Source organism: Eubalaena glacialis, chromosome 1, assembly GCF_028564815.1.
Source record: "Eubalaena glacialis isolate mEubGla1 chromosome 1, mEubGla1.1.hap2.+ XY, whole genome shotgun sequence".
Lineage (NCBI taxonomy): Eukaryota > Metazoa > Chordata > Mammalia > Artiodactyla > Balaenidae > Eubalaena > Eubalaena glacialis.
The window spans coordinates 194,891,769-194,917,660 of NC_083716.1; the positions used below are offsets into that span (position 1 = coordinate 194,891,769).

Here is a 25,892-nt window from a genome sequence, read left to right on the forward strand (position 1 = left end):
TCTAATTGGAGACATAAAAATCATATAACTATAAAGAATAAAACAAGGAAACATCTAGAAATGATGATTCATAAAATTTCTTGGTTTTGGGTTTTTTTTTTTTGTAGGGGACAAGAATAAGAAGAATCTACCTTGTCCATGCAAAACATTTTAAAATTGAAATTATCTATCTACTTAGGTCTACAGATATTTCCTTCAGTCCTTTTTGTTAATTCATCTAACATACTTTAACATACTCTGATTAATAATAAGCAGCCAAAACGTATTTATTAAAAATGTATGTTCTTCAAACATAAGTATCATTTAAAAGCCAAACATATTTCAGTTGGAAGCTATATGAATTCCTTTTGCTCACACTTACAAAATATTCAACTTTCTACCGTAACAGGAAAATAATGTTATGATAACTTGCATATCACATCCGTTATTTTTAGATTTTCAGATGAAAGAAAACCTTCTCTCTGAAGAGGATTCAATAAGAAGAGAAGAGAGAAGAATTAAACTTGTCACTCAAGCTAAATTAACAATTTGATTGGATGCTTTAGGGCATATTATTTTTACTCCAAAAATGGAATGAAGACAAACATAGCTTGCATTATTTTTTAGTCACTACAGTAAAATTCTATCAAATCAGCATAAATTAACATTTGGAGAATGGAAAACAAAACAACAAAAAGGAAAGCTTTTAAGAACATCTGAAAATATTAAATTATGTTACTTGGTTTTATTTTTCTCTAAAGTTCCAAAACAGAGAGCTAGAATATAAAAGAGTCAAAGAGTGGATTATGTTATACACTAGCTTCATTTTGTTTTAGAACTTAGATGATGATTTAGTCTAATGCATTGTTTGAGTGACCACAGAGAAATTTATTTCAGGACAGTTCTTTGTACATGTCACTAAGTGACATGAGAGGTGGGGTTTAAAATTAATTACACATTGGAACAGGGAGACTTAGTTTAAGCAGTAACAATAAAGGAAGTAATTGGGAAATCTATTACTTGTCCAGCAGTAAAAATGAGATTATTTACCTTTTCTTTAACATATTTACAAAAGTATGTATCTTATTTTTTTTCATCAAAGCTGCTCTGAATTTAGATATCTAAAAAAAGAAGGGAATAATATGAGATGACTACTGTTTCTGAATTCCATTTTCTATTTTATTTCTAAACGCTGCAAGTGGCTAACTAGAGCATTTTATTCTTCTTGAAAACAAAACACCTTTTTCCTTGACTCTGCCATGATTTTCTCATATATAACTAGGCTATGGTCCTAAAACTGAGGACCATGAGACATCTGTGTAATAGGTTTAGCTTCTGAGAGAACATATTGCCAACCATATTTTGTCATGCACAAAACACAAAGTTAGAGGCAACTACATAAAATTCTCCATTCTTTCAACAAGGGTGACTGAGGTAGAACTGCAGAGAAAAGTCTGACTTTCAGCTACAAGTTTCTACAGGAACTGACTTTTCAGGAGAGCCAGATTTCTTTCAAATGAATGTGAGATAAGTTATGGCAATAAGCAAAAGTGCATTAATTCTTACTTTTCAAGCATTCCACCTTTCTTCTTTTATTTAGAACATCACCTTTAAAAAAAGAGAATACACCAAAATAACTCAACCTTTATATTGAGATCTCTATGTTTTAAAAAGCATAACACACATGGCTTCTAATAAAATTTGGAAACAAAAGGCTAAATAATTTTCATTTGTGTAACGCTGAGTTTAACCCCAATTCTAAAAAATTCATTTACAACTTTAATGTCAATATTATGCTCATTTGTTTAAAAGTTTGCAGAGGGAATGTAAAATACCGTATCTCTAGGTTGTGATAGTACCTTCAATGAGACACAAATATAGGAGGATGAATACACAAGGGAAAATGTTTTATGTTAATTTTAAAGCAGAATAAGAACACAGGAAGAGAAGATATTTAAAATACAACATGCTTGACCCTAGTTTTAACTGTTATCTTCATTTGTCTTTAATATGCCATCAGTATCCAACAGCTAATTTTTATAAAACAGGTCCTATGTTAAATATAGAAAGATATTCTTGACCCAAAGACAAAGAGCTAAAAAAAGTATTAGTATAAACTGATCGTATCTTTTTCTTCTTTTTTTCTCAGCTTTATTGAAGTATAAATGACAAATGAAATTGTATATATTTAAGGTGTACAACATGATGAGTTGATATATATACACATTGTGAAATGATTACCACAATCAAATTAATTAATACATCCACATAGTTACGTGTGTGTGCATGTGTGTGTGTGTGTGTGTGTGTGGTGAAAACACTGAAAATCTACTCTCTTAGCAAATTTCAAACATATATTGGCCTATGGTCAATATTCTGTATACTAGTGATATCTTCAAGGAAGCTGAGAAGCCTGATATCCACATTATTAATGGGAAAAAATCTTGAGCTAAAACTAATCTGTTGGGACACTTCATATAATGTTAATTTAGAGAAATTTTTTAAAAATAATTCATCTTAAGAAAAGGGAGCCAGTGTAAAGTTTGAAGAGTGCATGTCATGCAATTTTATTAAACAACCTTCCATCTCATCAAAATTTTCAGGCCTTTTCTGAAAACCAGTGAACTTAGTTCCTAAATATGTCAGTTCTGCTTAGAGAACAAATTTAATGCCTAGATCCTTTAAATTACTACTGTTCATAATAATATGAAAAAGATTACACTTCTCTTAAGCATATCTTTCAAAACACCATTTAAATAGGCCTACTTCATTCACATGAGGTAAGCATTTTGGCATTCAGCTTTTATGCTCACAAAGTATAAAGGAATGCTCCTTTAAAAGCTTAGACAATATTTCTTTCCAATGTTCTCATCTGTTTCAAACATGGAGGAGGAACTAAAATAACTTTTTAAAATAAGCAGATTCTTTCTTGCCTACTTAAATTTGCAGTTAAACAACCATACTTTCTTTTATTAGCTGTAAACACATTGGGTAATTGTAACAAGAAGAGACTTTTAAACTTCTTGAATCCATCAGGGGTGTGGCACAAGATCATTAAAGTTGTATCTGCACACATAGATGGAAATGAGGAGGGGAGGTATGCTGTAGAGTACCTAGATTCTAAAATTCTCCTTTTTTTGTGAACTTTTCTTTACTGAATCAGCCAAACCTCTATACCCAAAATATTTAGCATTACTTCAGGTATGGAGAGGATATAAAAACGGGAACTTGAAGAGGTGATCTTCATGGCTGTATGTAGTATCCAGGTAGAAAAATCTCAGGACTCTCTCAAAGGCCTCTTGGCCACAGGGCACCAAAAACTGTTCTTAAACGACTTGCCTTCTCCCAAGCAAGCCTCTTTCAACAGACAAAAGTTCGGGCTCTGAGAAAATAAAATTTCACTGTCTTACAAAAATACAAATACTGAACAAGTATATGATTTGTTGTTGGCAAAAATTTTTGCAGATGTTTAGAAACTCGTAGTTTATTTTCTCAATTACTGGCAAGCTATCATAGTAATCCTCAAGAGCTAAAGTTGTATTCAAGCACAGTCCACAGCTAATGCTTTAAGAATTGAGACCTGGTTTTATTTTGGCAACCCCTAAGCTGATTCATTGTTAATAGCTGCTGAAATTTCAGTATCTTACATATAATTAGGAAACAAGTCTAAAATTTTGGTTGAAGCAAATTTTTGACCATTTTAAGCCACAAATACACATGGTCATGATTCATATTTTTCCCTATCATTCCTTGCCAATTTTTGTTTAAAAAAACTTTTTTTTTTTTTTTTTTTAGTGATTTGGAAACCTCTTTACATCCATATGGGGTATACAATATATTATATTATATCATATTATGTTGACCTACTAATGCCCAACAGAGCTAGCAGTGATATTCAATACATACAATAAGACTTGTTAAGATTTTCCCAGGAATCTGGAAGAGTTTTTTGTTGCCAAGAGTAATTCAGATTTCCCCTGAATTTCTCAACTAGGTTAATAAAATCCAGAAAGTCTTCAGAGTTAGTGACAAAATCATCTTTATAGTTTAATGCTCCCATCTATAGTTAAAGCAAAGAATAGAAATTAGATAGAAAAACTTGTTTTCAATTGCACAATTAATAAATAAATGTTTAAGTGATTGTCAGATTTCCACTGGTGTTAAATTCTCACTACAAGCAAAAGTAAAATACCTACTGGCCCTAAGGAAAGTTTACCTTGGTATACCAATTTTATGTTAATAAACAGATTTGGTATTTAAAGCAGTCTCTTACTACTTACCAAATTATGGAGGAAGACCATGATATTCTTCATAATTTAATTTTGGATTTTTTTTGAACGTGCAAAATATCACACCATCTCTCTTATTTTTCAGTTGTTGAAGGAGGATGCTCCCATCTTGGTCAGTCCTACGCGGATAGAGATGTCTGGAAACCAGAACCATGCCAAATATGTGTCTGTGACTCAGGATCTGTTCTTTGTGATGACATAATATGTGATGACCAAGAATTAGACTGTCCCAACCCCGAGATCCCATTTGGAGAATGTTGTGCAGTTTGCCCACAGCCTCCAACAGCTGTGAGTTTAAAGAAAATCTGTACATACTCAAGATTCATATTTAAATACATGAATAGTTCCTATGTCATAGGAGCCTGAAAGGAAGTGAAAGTAATGTCCAGCAAATAATCACATGGGTATTACCAGTAAAAGGTGAACCTTCCTGTTAAAAACCAGGGATTGGATGCAATTTAGGATAAGAAATTGGGACACACTTCATGGGAAAATTGTTCCTATCTATGTCTTGTTTAATCTGTATCTTTTCCATTTATTAGCCCACTCGCCCTCCTAATGGTCATGGACCTCAAGGACCCAAAGGAGATCCAGTAAGTAAACATTCTACAGTGAGAGGAAATTAGTTCCTTGATGAGTTTGCTTTCCTTTTTTCCCTTCTAATAACCTTTCCATATTTGAACTTTCATCATGTATACATTTCCTTTAGTACCACATATTTAAATAATGACACATGATAACTCAAAATGAGAATCCATAATTGTGCATGTAAAGATTCAGATTTCCCCAACTTTGTATAATGTCTTCATCCCTATTATTGGTTTGAAAAATAACATATAGGTCAATATACAAAGGAATAAATTACACTGAAATTATTCACATGATTTGGGTAAAAATGTATAGATTCCCAAGAAAACGTATCCCTTATGTTGATTTCTTATAAAGCATAGAAGCTACAATTTAATAATGATTCTAAATCACTAGGACTTTTCAGTGTTTTGTTTATTTTTATCTCTGATATTTTTTTTAGGGTCCTCCTGGTATTCCTGGGAGAAATGGTGATCCTGGTCTTCCAGGCCTGCCAGGTTCCCCTGGTTCTCCGGGCCCTCCTGGAATCTGTGAATCATGCCCTACTGGTAACCAGGTAATAAATTCCAGGACTAAAACGTTGTCCCATTTAAAACTACCTGGTTCATTTTCTTTTCTTTAGTCTATATTACATCTCACTTCTGTGGGTTTCTTATATCTATTCTCTGATTTTGTGTATTTAACAAATTCCCATCTAGTGCTTATATATGCTAGGCACTCTTCTAAGTGCTTTATAAATATTCACTTTTCCTCATAATTCTAATGGTATTGTTACTATATCTTTGCAAAATTTCCCAGCTTCTAAGCAGGCATATAATATATGCATTATGTTTGAAAAATGAACCATCAACTCCCCAAAGAATTAACCTAGAGAATTTAGGAATTGCTGTAACTATTCCCCTTATAATCCTGATGGTAAAGCCTCTGAAAGTCTGGACAAAAGCAGCTGAAGAGCTATGAACACTCCTTAATGACTTCAAGTCCAGAGGATTATTCAAGCCTATGCAACTACTCTTGCCAAGCCTTCAGAGCATATCCTGCTCCTCTTCAAAAGCATGGCAACCCACTAACTCTGCGTGTAAAGCAGATAACTAAACAAATATATAAGACAACATTTCTACTGCATGAAATTAGGAGAAATTAGAAAACACATATACAAATCACTGTGGGTTGAAAAAAAAGATTTTCAAAAATCAATTTGACAGGAAGCAAAGGATATAGTCTAACTTATTCTTATCTTGGTACCAAACAGAATCCATTGCTAGAATTCAAAATAAAATAATTTCCAAAACAATCCAATAAACACATGAACCTTTCTATTAAATCTCGTGCTTGTTTTCTATGGGGATGTTTACTTTTTGGCGAATCTGTTAGGTACATTAACCAAAAACTGGAGATATAAATTTTACTTGTATCATTAACTTTTGAGAAAGTAATTTGACATCTTCATTTTTTCTGCTCAAAGTAAGAAAGTCAGATTATATGATCTCAAGGGTCTTTCAGCCTTCGTCTATGATCTTATGTTTCTAAGGCTGTAGATATCATTTAGAAATATTTTTAGTAAGAGCATATAGAAACAAATTATTTAGAAACAAATTGCATACAGTCAGTTGAAAGATTTGTGCATTGCATAGGCAAGTATTTCTGTAAGACATCTAATATCTAAAGTTACAGAGAGAGAGAATTAGCAAGATAATTCATTAATACATACCACACTCTCCGGCATGCCGAAAACTTTCTATCAGTGAACAGATGTTGCATGCATTTCTTCTAAATGCTTCTGAAAAGAACTATGATCTATATATCAACATGATCTTATCTACCTGGTCTCTTTGCTACAGAACTATTCTCCCCAGTATGAGGCATATGATGTCAAGTCTGGAGTAGCAGGAGGAGGACTCACAGGCTATCCCGGGCCAGCTGTATGTACAAGTGTTTGTCAGCATTTAGAGAATAATTTAGCCTTCCACTCTGTTAAATCTTGAATGGTTGTTCTTCTAGTAATACAGTGTTATGACAGAATTGTACAAAATAGCTTATTCTTTGTTAAGGCCGGGAAAGAAAATGGTAGGTTTATCATGATCCTTCTTTCCTAACTCATCTTTTTTCTTCACTGCCTCTTATTTCACGCCTGTTTTGCCACTTCTTCCTTCTTTACAAAACCACCTGTTCCAGGGGCACACCTGCCTTCATACTTAGGTCTCACACTCCTATATTTCCTAATTTTAACCAAATTTTGTTATTTTTCACTTCCACTTTTTCTCACCTGACTTGTTCAAAACCTTCTTTCAATGTCTGTTCACTATTCAAATGCTACTTTCTAGATGACAATTCACTTGCTGACAATCCAATATCACAATTCATCTCACCTCAAATCCTGAAATCAAATACAAATATTTCCAGAATTTATCGAGTATTTAAGTTCATCTATTGTAAATGATATCAATTCACGTTGTATGCAAAGGGTTCCCTTCAATGTAAATGACTTGCAGTTTTGATAGAAGAAAATAGCAAAAAAGCATTGAAACCTAGGCACGTGTGCTTGTCGCATGGTGTCCCATGTAAATGACCTTTGTTGAAGAATAGCCATTAGGAGGAGCAGTACTATGGAAGGTTATCATTTTACTGCCAGAAACAAGTATGTATGTGTAAATGAGACATGAAGCTGGATTCCCAGGGATTATGGAAGATTGCTGCCCAGATCATTGGACCCCATAGCTGTGATTTCTAAAACTAGAGAGGATAAAATTTCAGCTATTAGATCGAAATGATCAGTTAAAGAAAGACCCTTAATTGGTAAAAAAAGTAAATTGTAAGAAGAGAATTTTACTCATCTTTAAAGTTTTAGAACCTGTGACTTTTTTGTGTATATTTTAAAACCAGAAGGACAATTGTATTAACTATGTAAATGTAAACATCTGTTGTTACTCAGCTACATTCACATTATGAATCCTATTTTTCAATCAGATATACTGTTTTTACTAAAAAAAAAACCTAAAAAACTAAAAAATCCACTACTTATTAAGATTCCAGAAAAAAAGTTACAAGATAAAATTTAAGAAGAAACTCTAGTTTTATAAATTTATTATCAGTATTTATAAATAGTGTGCTACAGAGCTGAAGATTTTCTAGTTTAACCTGTATTTCTGAACAATGATGAATCATTTATAATTTATTGTTGTCCCACATATGATGAATCTTACATACGCATCTAAATCTTCATATCAACACACCTCAGTGATATAGTTAAGAACTTTTGGGTTGATTTACATCATTATTTTTAGAAACTGGGGTTTATAGTATGCAGATCAATATTCTTCCACATTGAGTTGAGCTGCCAGGCAAAAATATGCTTCTTCACCAGTTCGAGTATCCCCCTAATGTTGCAGAGATTCTCAAAGCATTTTGTATAGATTTTTCCAGATTTTGAATGCACTTTTTGGGGAACTCAGGTCAACATTTTATAACACCAATAATTTTTTTGACTCTGAGAGAATTTCATTTAGAGTGAAGTTTTTGTGATGAGATTTTCATTCAAAATTAATTAATCTATGAATAGTTGTCACATAATGAGGTATGCTGTTCTCATTTTTATAGATGTCAGTATCATTCCAAACAGAGACATCTCTGATGCCTGGTTAAAGTGTATTGCAGATGCATTTATTTTGTACTTATCCTTCAAATTTTTGTTCCAGGGTCCACCCGGCCCACCCGGTCCCCCTGGTGCATCTGGTCATCCTGGTTCCCCTGTAAGTATAGCCATTAATGGTGATTTCTTCTTCATGCATATTATATGAATCAAGTTAATACAAATCTTGCTGTAATTTTGCCATTCTAGCATGTATAATCTCAATTAAGTAGAGAAGTAGCAACCAAGAAACTATCATTCCTTCAAAGATGTTGGAATCTCACATTTAGTTCCTTTTAACTATTAGCAATTAAAACCTTGGTAAAATTAAACCACATATTTAATTTGCTTGTCATATGGCTTCAAGTCTGAAACAATTCAGTTTCAGTGGAATTAAGTGTGTAGAATGGAATAAATTAACTCTATTTTGATCTGAAAAATTGTGGTTTCAATATTTATAAACTAGAATAAAATTCGCTGACTACATTCACAAATTCTGATTTCATACTGTCTTCAAGATGTAAATGAATCATATGAAGATTAAAAGTTAGTTTAAAAATATTTACGTATTATTCTATCCACTAGGGTTCTCCAGGATACCAAGGTCCCCCTGGTGAACCTGGGCAAGCTGGTCCTTCAGTAAGTAACAATTTTATCTATATTTAATAAATTAACAGTTCTAGATAGAAACCACCTTCATTTTCTAAAACATAACCGTCGAATGCTACAAAATATAGATCAAATTTATTTAAAATAATAAGTTGTACTTTTATGATTGTTGAACTGGTTTCAAAGATCTTTTGGACTCAATGGTTTAGATATCTTAGAGACACTTACTATTTTAATCTAGGAATTTCCTGGCTAATTAGCCACCACCACAGTCCACTTCCTAGTGCGAATACAAATCCTCTTTCTCTTAAATATGGATTAATTATCCTGTAGCCACTCAGTTCACCTGCATGTCTACTCTTCTGAAATATAATTTTAAAATTAATTTAGTAGAAATAAGCATAGTCTAACAAAGTCCACCGAGAAAACATGCTGTGTAAATAAGGTGAAGTTAGTTTAATATTTCAAAATATTTGAAAATACCTATACATTAAAAATTTCAATATCTCAAAAAATGTAGAAGTGCATTTGGGTTTATAAATACACACATGTGATATAAAATACTGATACATGGTGCTTTAAATTTTCATAAAAAATACGTTTAATAAACAGTAACAACTGGATTTAATATAGGTATACTATTAACTCAGTGTGTCATTTTCATGATGAGAAACATTGATTGTATTTTTTAAAAGGAGTTTTTTTCTAGAAATACACATAATTAGAATAATAAATTGATTGTAACAGAAAAATCTACAGATATATTTGTTTTTTATTTCCTTTTTTTCAGGGTCCTCCAGGACCTCCTGGTGCTATAGGTCCATTAGGTCCTGCCGGAAAGGATGTAAGTTTTTAAGAATTGAATGGGGATACAGCAAAATTCAAGTTGGAATATTCTAAATAGTATATCCCATGTTCTAGGATCTCAAAGAGAAAAACCTTACTCAAAAAGTTGTTGATATCTTAATAACTTTTTAGCTCATATTAATCTCTGAATATCTACATAGTATTTGCATAGCTACATATACCAGTTTTTGAATTCCAAACCAACAAAACCCCCAAATGTGCTTCTTGACTCTGTCAAGAAGAGCCATCCAGTGAATACATCACTTAACTAGAGAAGACGCTTCTTCTCTCTGTCTCTTGTAATAAAGAAATTTGTATCAGTTTTTTACGAACTTGAAAACTTAAAAACACAATTAATATTATGCCAGTCTTTCTTTTCCATTTAATTTCCAATGGCAAATTCTTCCCACTGGATTGAGAGGTGGTCATAATACTTGTTTGGAGTGATGCCTGCATTTTTTATAAGTTTATATCAAGGTGGGAGAAGGTCTCCCCATTCCTTTTACTAGGAAAGCTGTTCTCACAACCATATGTTTAGTCCAACCATTTTCATGAGTCCTTGGTGAGGAAAATGCAAAATAATCCGTTCACTAATTGGTTACAATGAGTTTTCTCTTACACAAGCTCCCATATATTCTTTATTTCTCCACCTAGGGGGAATCAGGAAGACCCGGACGACCTGGAGAGCGAGGATTGCCTGGCCCTCCAGTAAGTCTTCAGCATGCAATGAATTAGTTGGAGTAATCACAATGATCTTAGATTGAAAATTATTATATAATTAAATTAAACTTAAAAAGGGAAGGCATTTTTACTACTTGATTGTGAGTCTGTTTGAAAGTTCATTAATATCCTTTTTATTCCTTATTTTTAGGGTGTCAAAGGTCCAGCTGGCATGCCTGGATTCCCTGGTATGAAAGGACATAGAGTAAGTACAGTTTCTAAATTGACTCTAAGTTGTTGCATTTGGCTATGTTTACTTACCTAACCAATTTTATTGGACAATTGAGTGTGTGCCAAAAATGATTGATTCTGACTAGTTGTTTTGATTTTCTAAGTCTATCAACTTTATTTGTTGACCAAATCAACTAGTTATTTTACATAAAGTAATAAAGCTGATTTTAAGTGTATGGAAAATACTTGCAAAACAGTAAGTTTCTTACTGCCACTGTCAGAAAAGATGAAAATATACTATTGAGAACTATTCTTGACTTAGTCAATATGATTTACAGATCGAATCAAATGACTTATTCTATGCAAAACATTAGATAGAGTAAACCAGCTGAGCCAAAAATTGATCAACTTCATAGACATAAAAATCTACAAAACTGATACTTGCCTTAATGCTACATTTAAAGCAAATTCCTAATTGGACTAAATTGTACTTTCTAATTAGTTCATGTTTTTTACTGTAAAATCAATGTCCAAGGTCTTCAATGCACTTAAAAGAGTTTTAAATTTTTTTAAAGTTTTAAAGTTTTAAAGAGTTTTAAATTATTCATGTCAATGTTGAAAATATGTGGTAAAGCTAGCTATAAAAAATTTAATGTTAAGTTTTTAACTGTTCTGAATTGTTAACAGATCTTAATATTTTTACTACTTTTATCTATTTCAAAGGGCTTTGATGGACGAAACGGAGAAAAAGGCGAACAAGGTGCTCCTGGATTAAAGGTAAATCACAACAAAATCATAAATAAATTTATTTAAATAATATAGCTATATTTAAGATTTATATTTTAGGGTTTGCCTTTTTCTAAAACATACCTGAGTTTTGCATTTTAAGAGCTAAATAACAGCGACTAATTGAGATGTTCTCTTAAAACTTCCATGAAAGCTGATAACTTGAACTGTCTAGATTAGAAATGATTGAGAGCCCAGAGTAACACGTTGATTACTTCTGTTTAGTCCTCAAGTTTTTAAAATGCAAAAACTGAGATTTATAGCATATAAGATTGCTAACAAAAATTTGGTGTTGTTAAAATGTAATCTTTTTCTTGGTTCCATATGTTTTTTATAATATGCTGTGTTGAAAAAGTTATAAATTTCTCCTCCTGTTATACAAAATGGTGACACATTTTACATGTTTCTAGGGTGAAAATGGCCTTCCAGGTGAAAATGGATCTCCTGGAGCGATGGTAATTATGTTTCTTATCATACAATTTTCAGTTTTACTATTAACTTCCACCCAACGCAAAACTTACCTCGCTCACTCTCCAACCCTTCTCACACATATCTAGTTTAAAATAAGACCACCCTTTTAATTTTATTCTGTAGGGTCCAAGAGGGCCTGCTGGTGAGAGAGGACGACCAGGACTTCCTGGAGCTGCAGTGAGTATTCTTACTGACATTACACAATTACAACCCGAGTCACCGAGAAGTGTCTCAGTCAGTTTTCAGGCTGTGACAATCTGCAAGAAGTTTTCTATAAAATTGCATTTAAAGTCACCTCCATAAAGATTTTAGCCATAATTATATGCAAACAAATAAGTGTTTTATAGTTATTATCTGTTGAGGATTTTTTAACGTGTTAGCTTGGCATATTTATGCATTAATTTGCCTTCAGTTCTGTAAAACACAGAATCTAATCTTTCTACATCAGATCATTGCTGTACCTATCAGAATTTCAACAATTTCCCTCTAAAGGTATATAATTATTAAGCAGATTTTAATATACTTGAGGAAAAGTCAACTCAATTGAGTCAGACTTTTAGTTAAAATATTACTTGTGACCAGCCTTTCAGAAAGAAGATATTTGAGACCAACTTCTCTTTTTAGGGGGCTCGAGGTAATGATGGAGCTCGAGGAAGTGATGGACAACCAGTAAGTAACTTTTTATCTAACCCTGATGGGCTTAGTGTAACGAGAGATTATGGAATTTTGGAGTATTGGAATAACATGGATTGTAGACTTAAAACGCAACCTTGTTCATAAATATCTGATTCAAACTGACACTAATCCCATAAACAAAATCTAGAAACAATTAATCTAGAAACGGTAAGCCCATAAACAAAATTCTGATACTCCTTATTATACTTGGCCAGTTACTAACATCTGTATGGTGCTTACAATGTTAGTTAAGGGCCAATATTGGATATGACAATTAAAAGAGTCCTGCAAAATAGATAATAATGCTATCTCTATTTTATAAATGAGAGCTCAAGGCTAAGTGACCTGCACAAAGTCACCAGAATTCATGGCATAAGTTGTCGGGCATGGGTGATCCAAATTTTCTTTTTATTTTACCACACTATTTCTCCACATAATGTTCATCTCTGACGATAAATACTGTTTTTATCTAATTTTCCTCTGTATTGTGTATGTACCCACTTATTATTTACCAGTAGTGTTAGTCTTCTTTTACTTGATTAAGAGCTCTTGAAATGTTATTTATTTTTTTAGGGTCCCCCTGGTCCCCCTGGAACTGCAGGATTCCCTGGTTCCCCTGGTGCTAAGGTAAACATGTATTTCTGTAGAAGAATGTAAAATATATCTTTGAGACAACAGAAAATCATTGGGCTGCTTCTTGAAAGTGATTTTTTTAACAGTCAAGTGGATTTCTTTGAGCTATATAGATTTTTAAAGCCCTATTCTTGTTTCCAAAAGGGGTTTTATCCCTGGCCTTCGGCTATTCTGATCTCTTCTGATGTCTTTTCTTTTTTCCCAGTCTCTTTCTGCAAACAGAGATAACACAGTCACACACGTAGTTACCATTTTTCTCTGCCTATATGATTAATGAAATTTTGCTTTAATTATCGTACCACTTCAGCCTTTGGGAGATGGGTTTAAACAGGACTGACTAGCAAACTGGCCAAGAGATTGGAAGTGGCAAGGGAGACTGACTACTTAGGGTTTTATCCCTTAGGGTGAAGTTGGACCTGCGGGATCTCCTGGTTCAAGTGGCTCCCCTGGACAAAGAGGAGAACCTGGACCTCAGGGACATGCTGGTGCTCCAGGTCTTCCTGTAAGTACCAAATATGGCTGATTAAGGGACAGCATTGCTACACTTTATTTCATGAAAGCATATGTTCTAATGTTGCTATCAATTAAAATTACTTTTTTGCAAAGAAATGTTGCTTAGTGCTCTGCAATAACTCTACTATGATAAATACCGATTTGACTAGTACCGAAATTAGTTTTGCGGTCTGTACTTTTCTAGAATTTATGAATTCTATGGTTATATGACACAGAATAAGTAGAGGATGGATAGTTATCTGATACTTTGAAGACTGTGCCCCAAACTAATCACCTATCAGAAAAATTCAAAAAAAACAAGACCAAAAACCTCTTCTCTATGTACTTATTTAATAATTTAGACCAAGTGCATATTATCTTTAATTTATTCAGATAATGATCATTTTTTGCGACATTTTATGTGTTGTGCTGTAGTTGGAAGAATCACCTAATCTCTATAAAGCACAACACCCATCAATAAATTTATTTTAGTTATATAAGCAGCTTCAAATATATATGCACTATTTGCATTCTTATTAATATGCTCTTTTCCCCCCTTAGGGCCCTCCTGGGAATAATGGTAGTCCTGGTGGTAAAGGTGAAATGGTAAGATGCCCCCACCACTCACCCACATTCAGCCATACACATATTATTGGCTTCCTCTGCATTTTGCAGGACAATACATTTAAGTTAGCTATTTAGAAAAGAAAGTTCAAGTTTGCCTAATGTTAACGTTCTTGGATTGTTTCTAGGGTCCTGCTGGCATTCCTGGGGCTCCTGGACTGATAGGAGCCCGCGGTCCTCCAGGACCCTCTGGTACCAATGGTGCTCCCGGGCAGCGAGGTGCTGCAGTAAGTTGTCTATTTTTCCTTTATTGTCTGAAAGGTGTGGCTTATTTCTCACAGTAAAAAAAGAAATAGCAGGCTCTTTGTTCTTGTTCCATTGAATTTATATTGATTTCACTCTGGTTTTGTAATTGAATCAGGTGTGACTGGTGATTATTTTGTTAGTCTATTTTCCACGTTTTTAAACCAAGATTATGTTCCATTTAGGGTGAACCCGGTAAGAATGGGGCCAAAGGAGAGCCAGGACCACGTGGTGAACGCGTAAGTATCGCCCTAACAGATTTGATTATTTCTTAGAAATGTATACCATAATCAGGAAATAAACAGGTAAAAAATTTGCAGTGAAATTCAGTCATTATTTCTTTATTGACCTCATTTCACAGGGGGAAGCTGGTTCTCCAGGTATTCCAGGACTTAAGGGTGAAGATGGCAAAGACGGTTCTCCTGGAGAACCTGGTGCGAACGGACTTCCCGGAGCTGCAGGAGAAAGGGTACGTTTCCCACGGGCATCGAAAAGGAAAACAATCATAGAACTTCACCTTCACTGTGAGGCAACCATGTTTGTTCTTAATTTGAGTAGTACTCAATCCCAAATATTGTTTTGAAGCATTTCACAATATGAGAATTATGAAAAAGTTTTGACACTTTAGACTTAAATACTTGCCTTTCACTATTTCAGGGTATGCCTGGATTCCGAGGACCTACTGGAGCAAATGGCCTTCCAGGAGAAAAGGTAGATAACTTTAGTTTTCGATGTTCAGGAATGCTGGTGCTACACATAGGTATATTCTTCTATACAGTTTCCCATTAATTAACACCTAACCTGAATGAAATATATTGGAGTTAAAAAAATAATAATTCCCAATGTAAAACAATGATTGCATTCCCTGCTCAGTCATTCTCTTAGCTTTGTAACTAACGTTATTTAACCTCTATGAGAATTCTTTAATTTATCTGTCAATTGGGGCTATTTATCTCAATATCATTGCAAGAATAAGTTAGACTAAAATGCCTGAAAGTTCTTTGGAAACTCTGAAGTGCAGTGCAAATCTGATTTCGTAACATCAAAGATATTTGATTTTATATGCACCAAACTATATTGCTAAGCCCACTAAATATTGCTTTCTTCAGCATGTGATGTTCATCGAAGTTGCCTTAAAATATTTCCGGTATGACAACCCAAGCTAATAGGTAACGGTGATTTACACTGAGCATGCCAGCAACACCCCACCTCTCTTTAAGGGACCAAAAGAAGTTCTCTAGTTGCAACCTAAGTACTGTCAACGTCTAGGTCAGTGAAGGCTCTTTTACATACATGTTGATTTATTTCATCACGTAGGGTCCCCCCGGGGAGCGTGGTGGTCCAGGCCCTGCAGGGCCCAGAGGAGTTGCTGGAGAACCTGGCCGAGACGGCCTCCCTGGAGGTCCAGGATTGAGGGTAAAGAGGAACACTTGTTTGATTGACACTGTCATTTACTAAGAAGAAAAGCAAATGAAGAACGTTCAAAAATAACTTAAATCAGACTATACATTTAGTAGGCTCAAAACAAAACAAAATTCTTTTAAGAAAACTTAAGCTAGTATAGATTGAAGAACAGAAAATAGAATGCTTGACGAAGATATTTACAGACAGAAAAACATGTGTGCAAATATGAAGCTACATATGTCAGTGGAAAGCTCAAAATTTTACAGATAGGTGCTTTTAGTTTTTTTTTTAATTATCATTTTAAAATCAGCTGACTGACTAAATTCTTCAATTTAGGGTATGCCCGGTAGTCCTGGAGGACCAGGCAGCGATGGGAAACCAGGGCCTCCCGTAAGTACATTTTTAACATCTCATTTTACAAGTCCAGAGAATAATGAAATGCACAGTTTGAACTAGGCTTGATGTATATTGTATAGCCTTGGTATGTACATCGTATATTTTGATCAGATTTTTATGAAACCTCTATTAATATAATTTTTTCTCATTAGGGAAGTCAAGGAGAAAGTGGTCGACCAGGTCCTCCAGGCTCACCTGGTTCCCGAGGTCAGCCTGGTGTCATGGGTTTCCCTGGTCCTAAAGGAAATGATGTGAGTTCCTTCCTTCATTTCTTCAATAAATATTTGACGAAAGGTCTTTTACTTTCTGTATGGGAGTGCAGATGGCCAAAAATTGATCTCCACTTCAAAGCACAGAAGAGTATATGAAAATCAAAATACCATGTGAGAAGGGAGCTAAAGTATTTTTTCTGGAGTTCTGGGCAAAGAGTGGAACATTTATGGAAACCTAGCTCTTGAAAGTAGTTTTCGGTTGTGGATGTATGCATGTGTGTGTAGGGGGCAGATCAAAAACATGAGAGAATGCTATAATGAATAATTTCCTTTTGAGAATAAGTAAACACTGGCTACTTCTTTAGGGTGCTCCTGGAAAGAATGGAGAACGTGGTAGTCCTGGAGGTCCTGGCCTTCAGGTATGTAGCTTTCATCCACTCATTTCCAGTCTTCTAGTAGAAGCATTTCTCTCCAACTCTATGACTTCTGTTATCTTTATCTCTGCTTCCATAACTGCTTTTTTTTTCAGGGTCCTGCTGGAAAGAATGGTGAGACTGGACCTCAGGGTCCCCCAGGACCTACCGTAAGTTTACTCACATAAATTGGAAATGGAAGTGGATGGGACTGGGGCCAAGGGAAGACTTTGGGTATTATACAATCTCTGACACTATATCATCATAGTTCACCAAAGCAATTACAAAGCTTGTTTAGTTAGTTAGCTAGCTAAATACTAATATTGAGTAAAGTTTATGTTGTACATGTCTCCCTTGCATCACTTCCACAAGCCAGACTCTGCCCTCCTTTACACCATTAATTTTTTAATTAAGCAACTGGCCTGATGAAATGAAAACTGTGTGAACTAAATATGAAAGGATATCTTATAATGAAGCATCTCAATATTTTTTTGTACATAGGGACCAGGTGGTGACAAAGGAGACACAGGACCCCCTGGTCCACAAGGATTACAAGTAAGAATTTGTTACTTAAATGTCATTGGGCACCTACTTTTATCAGTACTTTCCTTTGATAGTTGTATTTGTTGAGTTAATCAGCTGTTCAGTATTCTTGTGACACTAAAAGATTATAATGCATCTTAAGCTTAAAATGTGCGGATCTGACTTCTACCTTGAAATAAAACAATAGGCCATGTTAATAGGCATAACTTCCATGCCTATTCTAGAATGAGTGCATGAATAATTTTTTAAATAAAATAAAGTTCACATAATTCTATATGCTTATACTTATTTTTATTGTAATTTAAATGTATATAGCTAAATTCATCTCACCACACTCATCAATTCATTTTTATATACAGCAACAGAAAGAATTGAAGGAGATGAACTTAGGTTTGTAAGATATGATTATCACCTCTCTATCGTTGGATTTTGAGAGCTACATATTTTTTACACCTAAAAAGACTGCTAAAACCATTTTTGAATACTTTGCAGAACATACTTACATGAGAGAAGCTTTTCTGTAAGCAATGTTTGAAGTGATTACACAATACAAATATGATTCTTTGTAGGGCTTGCCTGGAACGAGTGGTCCTCCAGGAGAAAATGGAAAACCTGGTGAACCTGTAAGTTGCTTGCCATTTTTTCAAAACTTAGAAACCAAAAGAATAAATATTAATCATTTATAAATTATTAACTTTTGCATTTTCATGCCATGGTATCTGGGCTTTAACAATTAGTTTTGAAATATTCATTAACAAAACAAAGAAAAATTATTCAGTCATAACTATTCCATGGAAAGTTTGAATTTTACCATAAAATAAAAGGAACTAAAGGAAGAGTACACAGCTCAAGATTGGACAAATTATACAGCATGCAAGTCAAGTGTGTATTTTGCTTATACTTATATAATGTATATTCTGATAGAGGCCTAATCATGCAATGCCAATCTCCTAGGGCCCAAAGGGTGAGGCTGGTGCACCTGGAACTCCAGGAGGCAAGGTAAATATTTCCATTTATTTTCTCATTTCTTCAGCATGTTATAGAGCAGTTGATTAGTGACACATTTTTAGTACAGCAAACCAAAATATTCCTTTCTTTAAAAGCACGACATTGCAAATGTTTGGTGAATACACTTAGGGTAACCCGAGACATTTCCAATACATTAAATTTGCATCATCTGGAAAATGAAATTTTCTGACATGAATAAACACTGTAGAGTCAACTATGGACTTGAAATTTCAAAAGAAAACTTTTCTAGTGCATTGGCTCTCTATAGAAAAACTGTTTTGGTAGAAGAACTTTAAAAATTTGCCCTGTGATAAAATAATAATAATAGTGTCAAAGCTAGCTCATCAGACCAGTTATCCAAGTTTCCTTGTTTAGATTAACTAATTTTGTGTTTCTGTTTGTCACTCAGTTGATCAAATGTCTTTTATAATTATAAAAATTTCTAAATTTTTCAAAAATGTAAGTTAAGAACCTTGTGGTCTATATCAAAACAATACAATTTAGGGTGTTTTTGCTTTGTTTTTAGCCTTGGTTTTCCTAACAGGGATATTCCATTTTCCTACTACAGGGTGATTCTGGTGCCCCCGGTGAACGAGGACCTACTGGACCTGCAGGGCCCCCCGGGCCTAGAGGGGGAACTGGCCCCCCTGGTTCCGAAGGAGGAAAGGTAACTCCACATAATTCAATTCACCTAGATTTTACAAAATGCATTTCATGTCTTTCCTGTGATTTACTATTTCTCCTTTAATTTCAGGGTGCTGCTGGTTCCCCTGGGCCACCTGGTAATGCTGGTTCACCTGGTCTGCAAGGAATGCCTGGAGAAAGAGGGGGTCCTGGAGGCCCTGGTCCAAAAGGTGACAAGGTACCAACTTATTCTCTGTTAATTATGTAATAAAACCGACTTTGTTGGTTAAAGGAAGGCAACATTTCTGGAAAGTAATCTATTTTCAAAATTAATATTATTTTATTTATTTATTTATTTTTAGATTTTTTTTTTTTATTGGAGTAAAATTGCTTTACAATGTTGTGTTAGTTTCTGCTGTACAATGAAGTGAATCAGCTTTATGTATACCTTTAACCCCTCCGTCCTGGACCTCCCTCCCACCCCACCCCCATCTAGTAAGTGTAATTTGAGATGGATTTCTAAAGCAACTTTCAAAGCAGAACACCAACTATACATTGCAGCTAATCTTGAGGGTTTCTCCTCTTCTTGGCATGTTTTCAGTGAAGATACCTCTAATCTGATGACACTGGCTTTTATTTGACAGGGTGAGCCCGGCAGTTCAGGTGTCGATGGTGCTCCAGGGAAAGATGGTCCAAGGGTGAGTACTCGAATTGGGGAGAAACAGAATTTATCTGTATGTGATATGGAGTAGTCCCTCACCTCAACTTCTATTTTTTCCAAAAACTCCTCATGATAAGTTAGACCATACTTTGCCACCTTCTGGGTATTAAGAAGACCCAAATGACATGATTGTTAAAATTCCTGATTTCTATCACTAATAGTTCAACAGTGACCTAAGAATGGAAAAAAATCTCAGAAGTATGATAAATGTTATAAGCTGAAGTCATAATAAGTCACTAAAATTCAAGATAATCAATACTGCTGATGAAGGAACTTTTTGATTTTAAAAAACATTGAAATTCCATGGTACATTCATACCATGGAATATTACTTAGCAATAAAAAGTTGATACATGCAACAACTTATACAAACACCAAGGACATCATGCTGAGTGACAAAAGTCAATCTCAAAAGGACGTACTGCATGATTCCATTCATGTAACATTTGTGAAATAACGTAATTATATAGAACAGCTTTATGGTTGCCAGAACTGAGGAATAGGGGAGAGGGAGATGGGTGTAACTATAAAGAGGTGACATGAGGGAGTCTTTTATGATGATTGTACCTTTGAATATCTTGAATATGGTGGTGGTCATGCGAGGCTACACATAATAAAATGTCATAAGGCTACATACACACACACACACACACACACACAAATGAGTGCATGCATAACTGGTGCGAACTGAATAAGCTCTATGGGTTGTACCAATGTCAATTGCTTTGTTTTGATACTATACCATAGTTGTGTAAGATGTAATCCTGAAGGAGGCTGGGAGAAAGATGCACAGGATTCTCCTGTATATTTCTTCGCAAACTTCTGTGAATCTATGTAACTATTTCAAAATAAAAATGGAAAGAAAAACACATTACAATCAATTCTATTCGCATTAGTAAACACCTAGATATGACTGTAGCAAATAAACATGATAACTAAGCCATTAGATAGACATTATCTTCACTGTAGTTGCCTTAAACAAATTCATAAATGCTTCATTTTTAACAGACTAGATGAGTAAGCCATCATAAAATTTTTTTTAATCTAATATTTTATTTATGTAATATAAGTAAAACTTTAATATTTGAAAACGTCAATGTGAAAACTTTAATAGGTGTAACAATACTTTAAGTGGTTAAATGAAATATTTTGAATTATCATACAATTGAATAAGGCAATGCACTTTAATTTTAAAAGATACGACTGTGAAATCTTACATCACATCTTATTTATCTTCTGCAATAGAAAGAAAAAATGAATCTATAAATTGCCACTGAATTATATAATCCATGAAATCTTATATTTACTAAACTCTGCAGTATTTACACAGTGAGTGAAGAGCGTATCATTCAAGCCATCAAAGCAATCATATTATCTAGTTTATTAGATGAACAGTATGTCCTTATATATGCTCTTTGATTAATAAGGAAAATGATGCTTTTTATCTTCGAAATTAAAGTATATTTCTATTTTCTTTAGGGTCCTACTGGTCCCATTGGTCCCCCTGGCCCAGCTGGTCAGCCTGGAGATAAGGTAACACTTGACACTATTTAGAAAGAGAAAATGTCTTTTGTCATCATTGTTGTTTGGATGCAGGGCAATATAAATTATTTTTCTCTTTTTTAAGGGTGAAAGTGGTGCCCCTGGACTTCCGGGTATAGCTGGTCCTCGTGGTGGCCCTGTAAGTGTTTAAGACATTTCAACAAAATTTTAACCCCACACAGGCAGCAGACCTGTGCTTCCCTCTTTAGCAATTCTGCTTCTGGCCCTGAGTCTCAATGATGGGATACTGTCTTTAGGCATCATATGACATGCAAGGCAAGGTTAAAGTCCTTAAATCTAAAATTCACAAGAGACCATTTCAAATCTTGCCATCTTTCCTAAATAATTCTGGAAAAAATATAAAAATTGCACAAGTAATAGGCATTTGTAAATGAGTATTTCTTAAAGCTATAGGATCTTTGCCTGAGCCTCCTTCTAGATCTAAAATTCTCTACCTTCAGGGTTTGCAGACTCAGGAGAGATACTTAGTAAATGTTTTTAATTAATTCATTTAATGATTGATTTCTCAAAACTTTTACCATATTTTTATTTTTGTAAATCCTTACATTTTTAGAAGTTATACAAGTAAGTGTTTTAAACACTTCAAAATTCTCAAATTATTTTCCTTGCAAATAATATCACAGTCAGAAGCAGAAGGAATCAATGGTTCTGGTGTTGTCTACTTTGAATTTTATTGAGAAATGGAAAAGTCTTCAGAGGTTAAGCTACGTTAGTTAGCTTTGCACACTAATACTATCTTTTCTTAGCTTAAAGGAAAGATAAGATGATACAGAGGATGACGTGTGCTCCCAATGGGAAGATGTCTTCGCTGTGACTAATGAGTATATTTTCACTTAAGGGTGAGAGAGGTGAACATGGGCCACCAGGACCTGCCGGCTTCCCTGGTGCTCCTGTAAGTATGAACATTAAAACATACATATCACACAGCCCAGAATCACTATCTTGCTGAAAAATAGCAGAAGTATAAGTCAAGTCTGAATTCTAATCTATCTCAACCACTCATTCCTTATGGGGTTTCATTTATCCACCTCCTTTTTTTTTTTTACACATTATCTCTATTCTTACTGTTTAAAAGATGGAGATAAAAACACCTGGCCTGTCTTTATGCCAGGTTAATGAGGCTAACATGATCCCCTAGACTTAAAGCACTCTGAAAATTTGAAAGGTTCTTCCATTATTAGATGGTACTAATTAAAATTTGCTCTAAGCCCCATCTTTCTCAAATGCATTTACTGGTGATTGTTTTGAGATGCACAATCCTCAGAGAGAGGGTCTCCTTTATGACAAAGAATGTACATCTTACCACTTTCTTGATAATTTTCTTCTATCATAGAAACTCTTTTTGGGGGGGCCACATAATGGGGCATGCGGGATCTTAGTTCCCCAACCAGGCATCGAACCCACGCCCCCTGCAGTGGAAGCTCGGAGTCTTAACCACTGAACCACCAGGGAAGTCCCTGTCATGGAAACATTTTCATTGTCTTTGTTTCTTCCATGTCTTCAAAGACTCTTCTTTTCCAATTTTATTTCAATAGCTCTCCACCTGAAGAATTCTATTTTCTGAAGGAAAATAAGGACAAGCCCATTGTATTGTGAAGGATGTAAGCTCACGGGCTGTTTTTGTTTCTGAATGCAGGGCCAGAACGGTGAGCCTGGTGGTAAAGGTGAAAGAGGCGCTCCTGGTGAGAAAGGTGAAGGAGGCCCTCCTGGAGTTGCAGGGCCCCCCGGAAGTGCTGGGCCTTCCGTAAGTATTTCTCTTTCTCTAAGCCTTCTAATGGAAAGCACTTAGGTTTGTTGATACTTCAGTATTTCATACTGAGAGAGCTTGTCATGGTGACAAGGGTACAGTTTTCCTAGGAATACAGTTCTGAGTTTGACGCTTGACTCCAACAATCTAGATATGACCTCAGTCAAGTTATTTTAATGTCCTCATAGAGTTACTGGTTTTGTTTTTGTTTTTCTTGATGTAGCTTCTCATTTCTGTAGTAATGTTTTTCCCCCAGTTCTACTGAGATATAATTAACATATAACATTGTATTGTATAAGTTTAAGATGTACAACATAATGATTGTATGTATTACAAGATGATTATCATGATAAGTAGAGTTACTGACTTTCAAAGGCTTAATGCTTCTCCCAAATTTTGATTTTGGTGCTATTCTTATAAACCATTTCCATCTCCCTTCCATATAGGGTTCCCCTGGTGCCCCAGGTGTCAAAGGCGAACGTGGCAGTCCTGGTGGTCCTGTAAGTAATGATCCTCTTAACTATTATTGAAAAGCATTAATTAATATCAATCTGTATAAAAACTGCTTTGAAAGCACTAGATCCCTAAAGAGAGTATAAAATTATAATCACTCATTCATATGTGAGTTATATGTAAATTCCAAGAGGAAAAAACAAACCATAAGTGATCCCAGAGTAGAATGCAGGTCTTACCACATTTCTTACAATTTATATTTGTTTTTAGTGGTTAATTATTTGTTTTCCTTGATTTTTGACATCAAAAATATATTTATAATTTCACAGGGTGCTGCTGGCTTCCCTGGTGGTCGTGGTCTTCCTGGTCCTCCTGGCAATAATGTAAGAACTTTTTAAAGTATTTTTTAACCATATATTCCATAAAGAGCATTCATATATACATAGGGTGAGAAACTTATCCTTTGCTACTTCTCTTTGCATTAAATCCCATATAAAATTATTTGAATGCAGGTAAAAGAGGGGAAAAAAATTACTTGTTCATTATAAAATATTCAAATTTCAAACATTTCTTTGTAGGGTAACCCAGGCCCCCCAGGCCCCAGTGGTCCTCCAGGCAAAGATGGCCCCACAGGTCCAGCTGGTAGTAATGGTGCTCCTGGCAGCCCTGGGGTGTCTGGACCAAAGGGTGATGCTGGCCAACCGGGTGAGAAGGGACCACCTGGCTCCCAGGGCCCTCCGGTGAGTGGTTTCTTTGCTCTATTGATTGACAGTAGTTTTATTTTCAATCACAAATCCAACAGAGGAAAACACAGTCACATAAATAATAACTAAGATTTCATTATCTGTCACAACAGGGAGTTCCAGGCCCACTTGGACTTGCAGGGATTGCTGGAGCACGAGGTCTTGCAGGCCCACCAGGCATGCCAGGTGGTAGGGGCAGCCCCGGCCCACAGGGCCCCAAGGTGAGTATAGCTATCTTTCACTGGACTCTTGCTTCCTTTGATAGTCTTCAGACATCACATAAACATAGCAAGTATGTAATGATCAAGTTTTCCTGTAATTAGATGCAAATTCTTGATATTTTCAAATTTTCAGGAAGCATGCATATTATTAAAAGTCTCTGGAACACAAAAACAATGCACATAATAGACCGGCCTTGAACATCAAAACAAATAGATTGATATCACAGAAAAATATCTTGTCATCTCAAATACCTGTTAGGAAACTTGTCAGCTTTCTTCAGTTTGCTGACTGTCAGTCTTGAAGCAGGAAATAATGTCAGGTTATAGACCTATGAAAGCCTTTAATTGATACCAATTATCCATCAACTCAATTCATTTTATACTCCTGACTTTCTTTCACTGATATTACTATAACAACCTAGTGCTTAACATCTTAAATATTTATTTAGCAAATAGGGTAATAAAATCGTATTTTATTAGGGCACACCTTTTTTTTCACTTTGAGCACCTCTTTAAACTAAATGTCATATACGATTGTAGTGAAATTACAATATAACATTTAAGTCTAGTCAATTTATATGAACATTTCCAATAAATGTATGTATTCTTTAAATAGAGCCAAATGTTCAATATAACCTAATTCTAATGGGTACCATAAACCTATAGTTTCATGATGGCTCATCATTATATTTTTCTTACAATAGCCATGTCTATTTATGTACCTCATATTAGGATGTATTCTAATATGATAATCAATGTAATTACTCAGCCTTTTGGTATCCAGGTTCACTGGGCAAGTTAGAAAAGACAAGAAGCTTGCTTCCCCAAAGCTTTTCCCCTATGGCAGGGATAGTTTTAGGAACAAATTCTATAGAAATTGGGAAATAAAGACAGCTGATAATATCATATTAATTGATTTCTTAGATTAAAACACAAATTTATTTTATTCTTTTGTACACAGGGTGAAAATGGGAAACCAGGAGCTAGTGGTCTCAATGGAGAACGTGGTCCTCCTGGAGCCCAGGGTCTTCCTGGTCTGGCTGGTGCAGCTGGTGAACCTGGAAGAGATGTAAGTACTAGTTCTTAGAAAA

At 34.8% G+C, this 25,892-nt stretch overlaps 1 protein-coding gene across 1 annotated transcript in view; it reads left to right on the forward strand.

Moving 5' to 3' along the window:
- COL3A1 (collagen type III alpha 1 chain) overlaps window positions 1-25,892 on the forward strand; it is a 38,523-nt gene that overhangs the window by 5,671 nt on the left and 6,960 nt on the right. Inside the window, exons 2-41 of the mRNA XM_061185743.1 lie at window positions 4,354-4,556; window positions 4,811-4,861; window positions 5,299-5,412; window positions 6,698-6,778; window positions 8,552-8,605; window positions 9,070-9,123; window positions 9,884-9,937; window positions 10,594-10,647; window positions 10,811-10,864; window positions 11,554-11,607; window positions 12,027-12,071; window positions 12,211-12,264; window positions 12,712-12,756; window positions 13,336-13,389; window positions 13,799-13,897; window positions 14,449-14,493; window positions 14,640-14,738; window positions 14,940-14,993; window positions 15,116-15,223; window positions 15,412-15,465; window positions 16,072-16,170; window positions 16,495-16,548; window positions 16,707-16,805; window positions 17,132-17,185; window positions 17,296-17,349; window positions 17,681-17,734; window positions 18,292-18,345; window positions 18,677-18,721; window positions 19,299-19,397; window positions 19,485-19,592; window positions 19,999-20,052; window positions 21,554-21,607; window positions 21,702-21,755; window positions 22,476-22,529; window positions 23,274-23,381; window positions 23,831-23,884; window positions 24,167-24,220; window positions 24,416-24,577; window positions 24,694-24,801; window positions 25,763-25,870. Of these exons, the coding sequence (XP_061041726.1) occupies window positions 4,354-4,556; window positions 4,811-4,861; window positions 5,299-5,412; window positions 6,698-6,778; window positions 8,552-8,605; window positions 9,070-9,123; window positions 9,884-9,937; window positions 10,594-10,647; window positions 10,811-10,864; window positions 11,554-11,607; window positions 12,027-12,071; window positions 12,211-12,264; window positions 12,712-12,756; window positions 13,336-13,389; window positions 13,799-13,897; window positions 14,449-14,493; window positions 14,640-14,738; window positions 14,940-14,993; window positions 15,116-15,223; window positions 15,412-15,465; window positions 16,072-16,170; window positions 16,495-16,548; window positions 16,707-16,805; window positions 17,132-17,185; window positions 17,296-17,349; window positions 17,681-17,734; window positions 18,292-18,345; window positions 18,677-18,721; window positions 19,299-19,397; window positions 19,485-19,592; window positions 19,999-20,052; window positions 21,554-21,607; window positions 21,702-21,755; window positions 22,476-22,529; window positions 23,274-23,381; window positions 23,831-23,884; window positions 24,167-24,220; window positions 24,416-24,577; window positions 24,694-24,801; window positions 25,763-25,870 (2,960 nt within the window). The remainder of the gene's footprint in view (window positions 1-4,353; window positions 4,557-4,810; window positions 4,862-5,298; window positions 5,413-6,697; window positions 6,779-8,551; window positions 8,606-9,069; window positions 9,124-9,883; window positions 9,938-10,593; window positions 10,648-10,810; window positions 10,865-11,553; window positions 11,608-12,026; window positions 12,072-12,210; window positions 12,265-12,711; window positions 12,757-13,335; window positions 13,390-13,798; window positions 13,898-14,448; window positions 14,494-14,639; window positions 14,739-14,939; window positions 14,994-15,115; window positions 15,224-15,411; window positions 15,466-16,071; window positions 16,171-16,494; window positions 16,549-16,706; window positions 16,806-17,131; window positions 17,186-17,295; window positions 17,350-17,680; window positions 17,735-18,291; window positions 18,346-18,676; window positions 18,722-19,298; window positions 19,398-19,484; window positions 19,593-19,998; window positions 20,053-21,553; window positions 21,608-21,701; window positions 21,756-22,475; window positions 22,530-23,273; window positions 23,382-23,830; window positions 23,885-24,166; window positions 24,221-24,415; window positions 24,578-24,693; window positions 24,802-25,762; window positions 25,871-25,892) is intronic.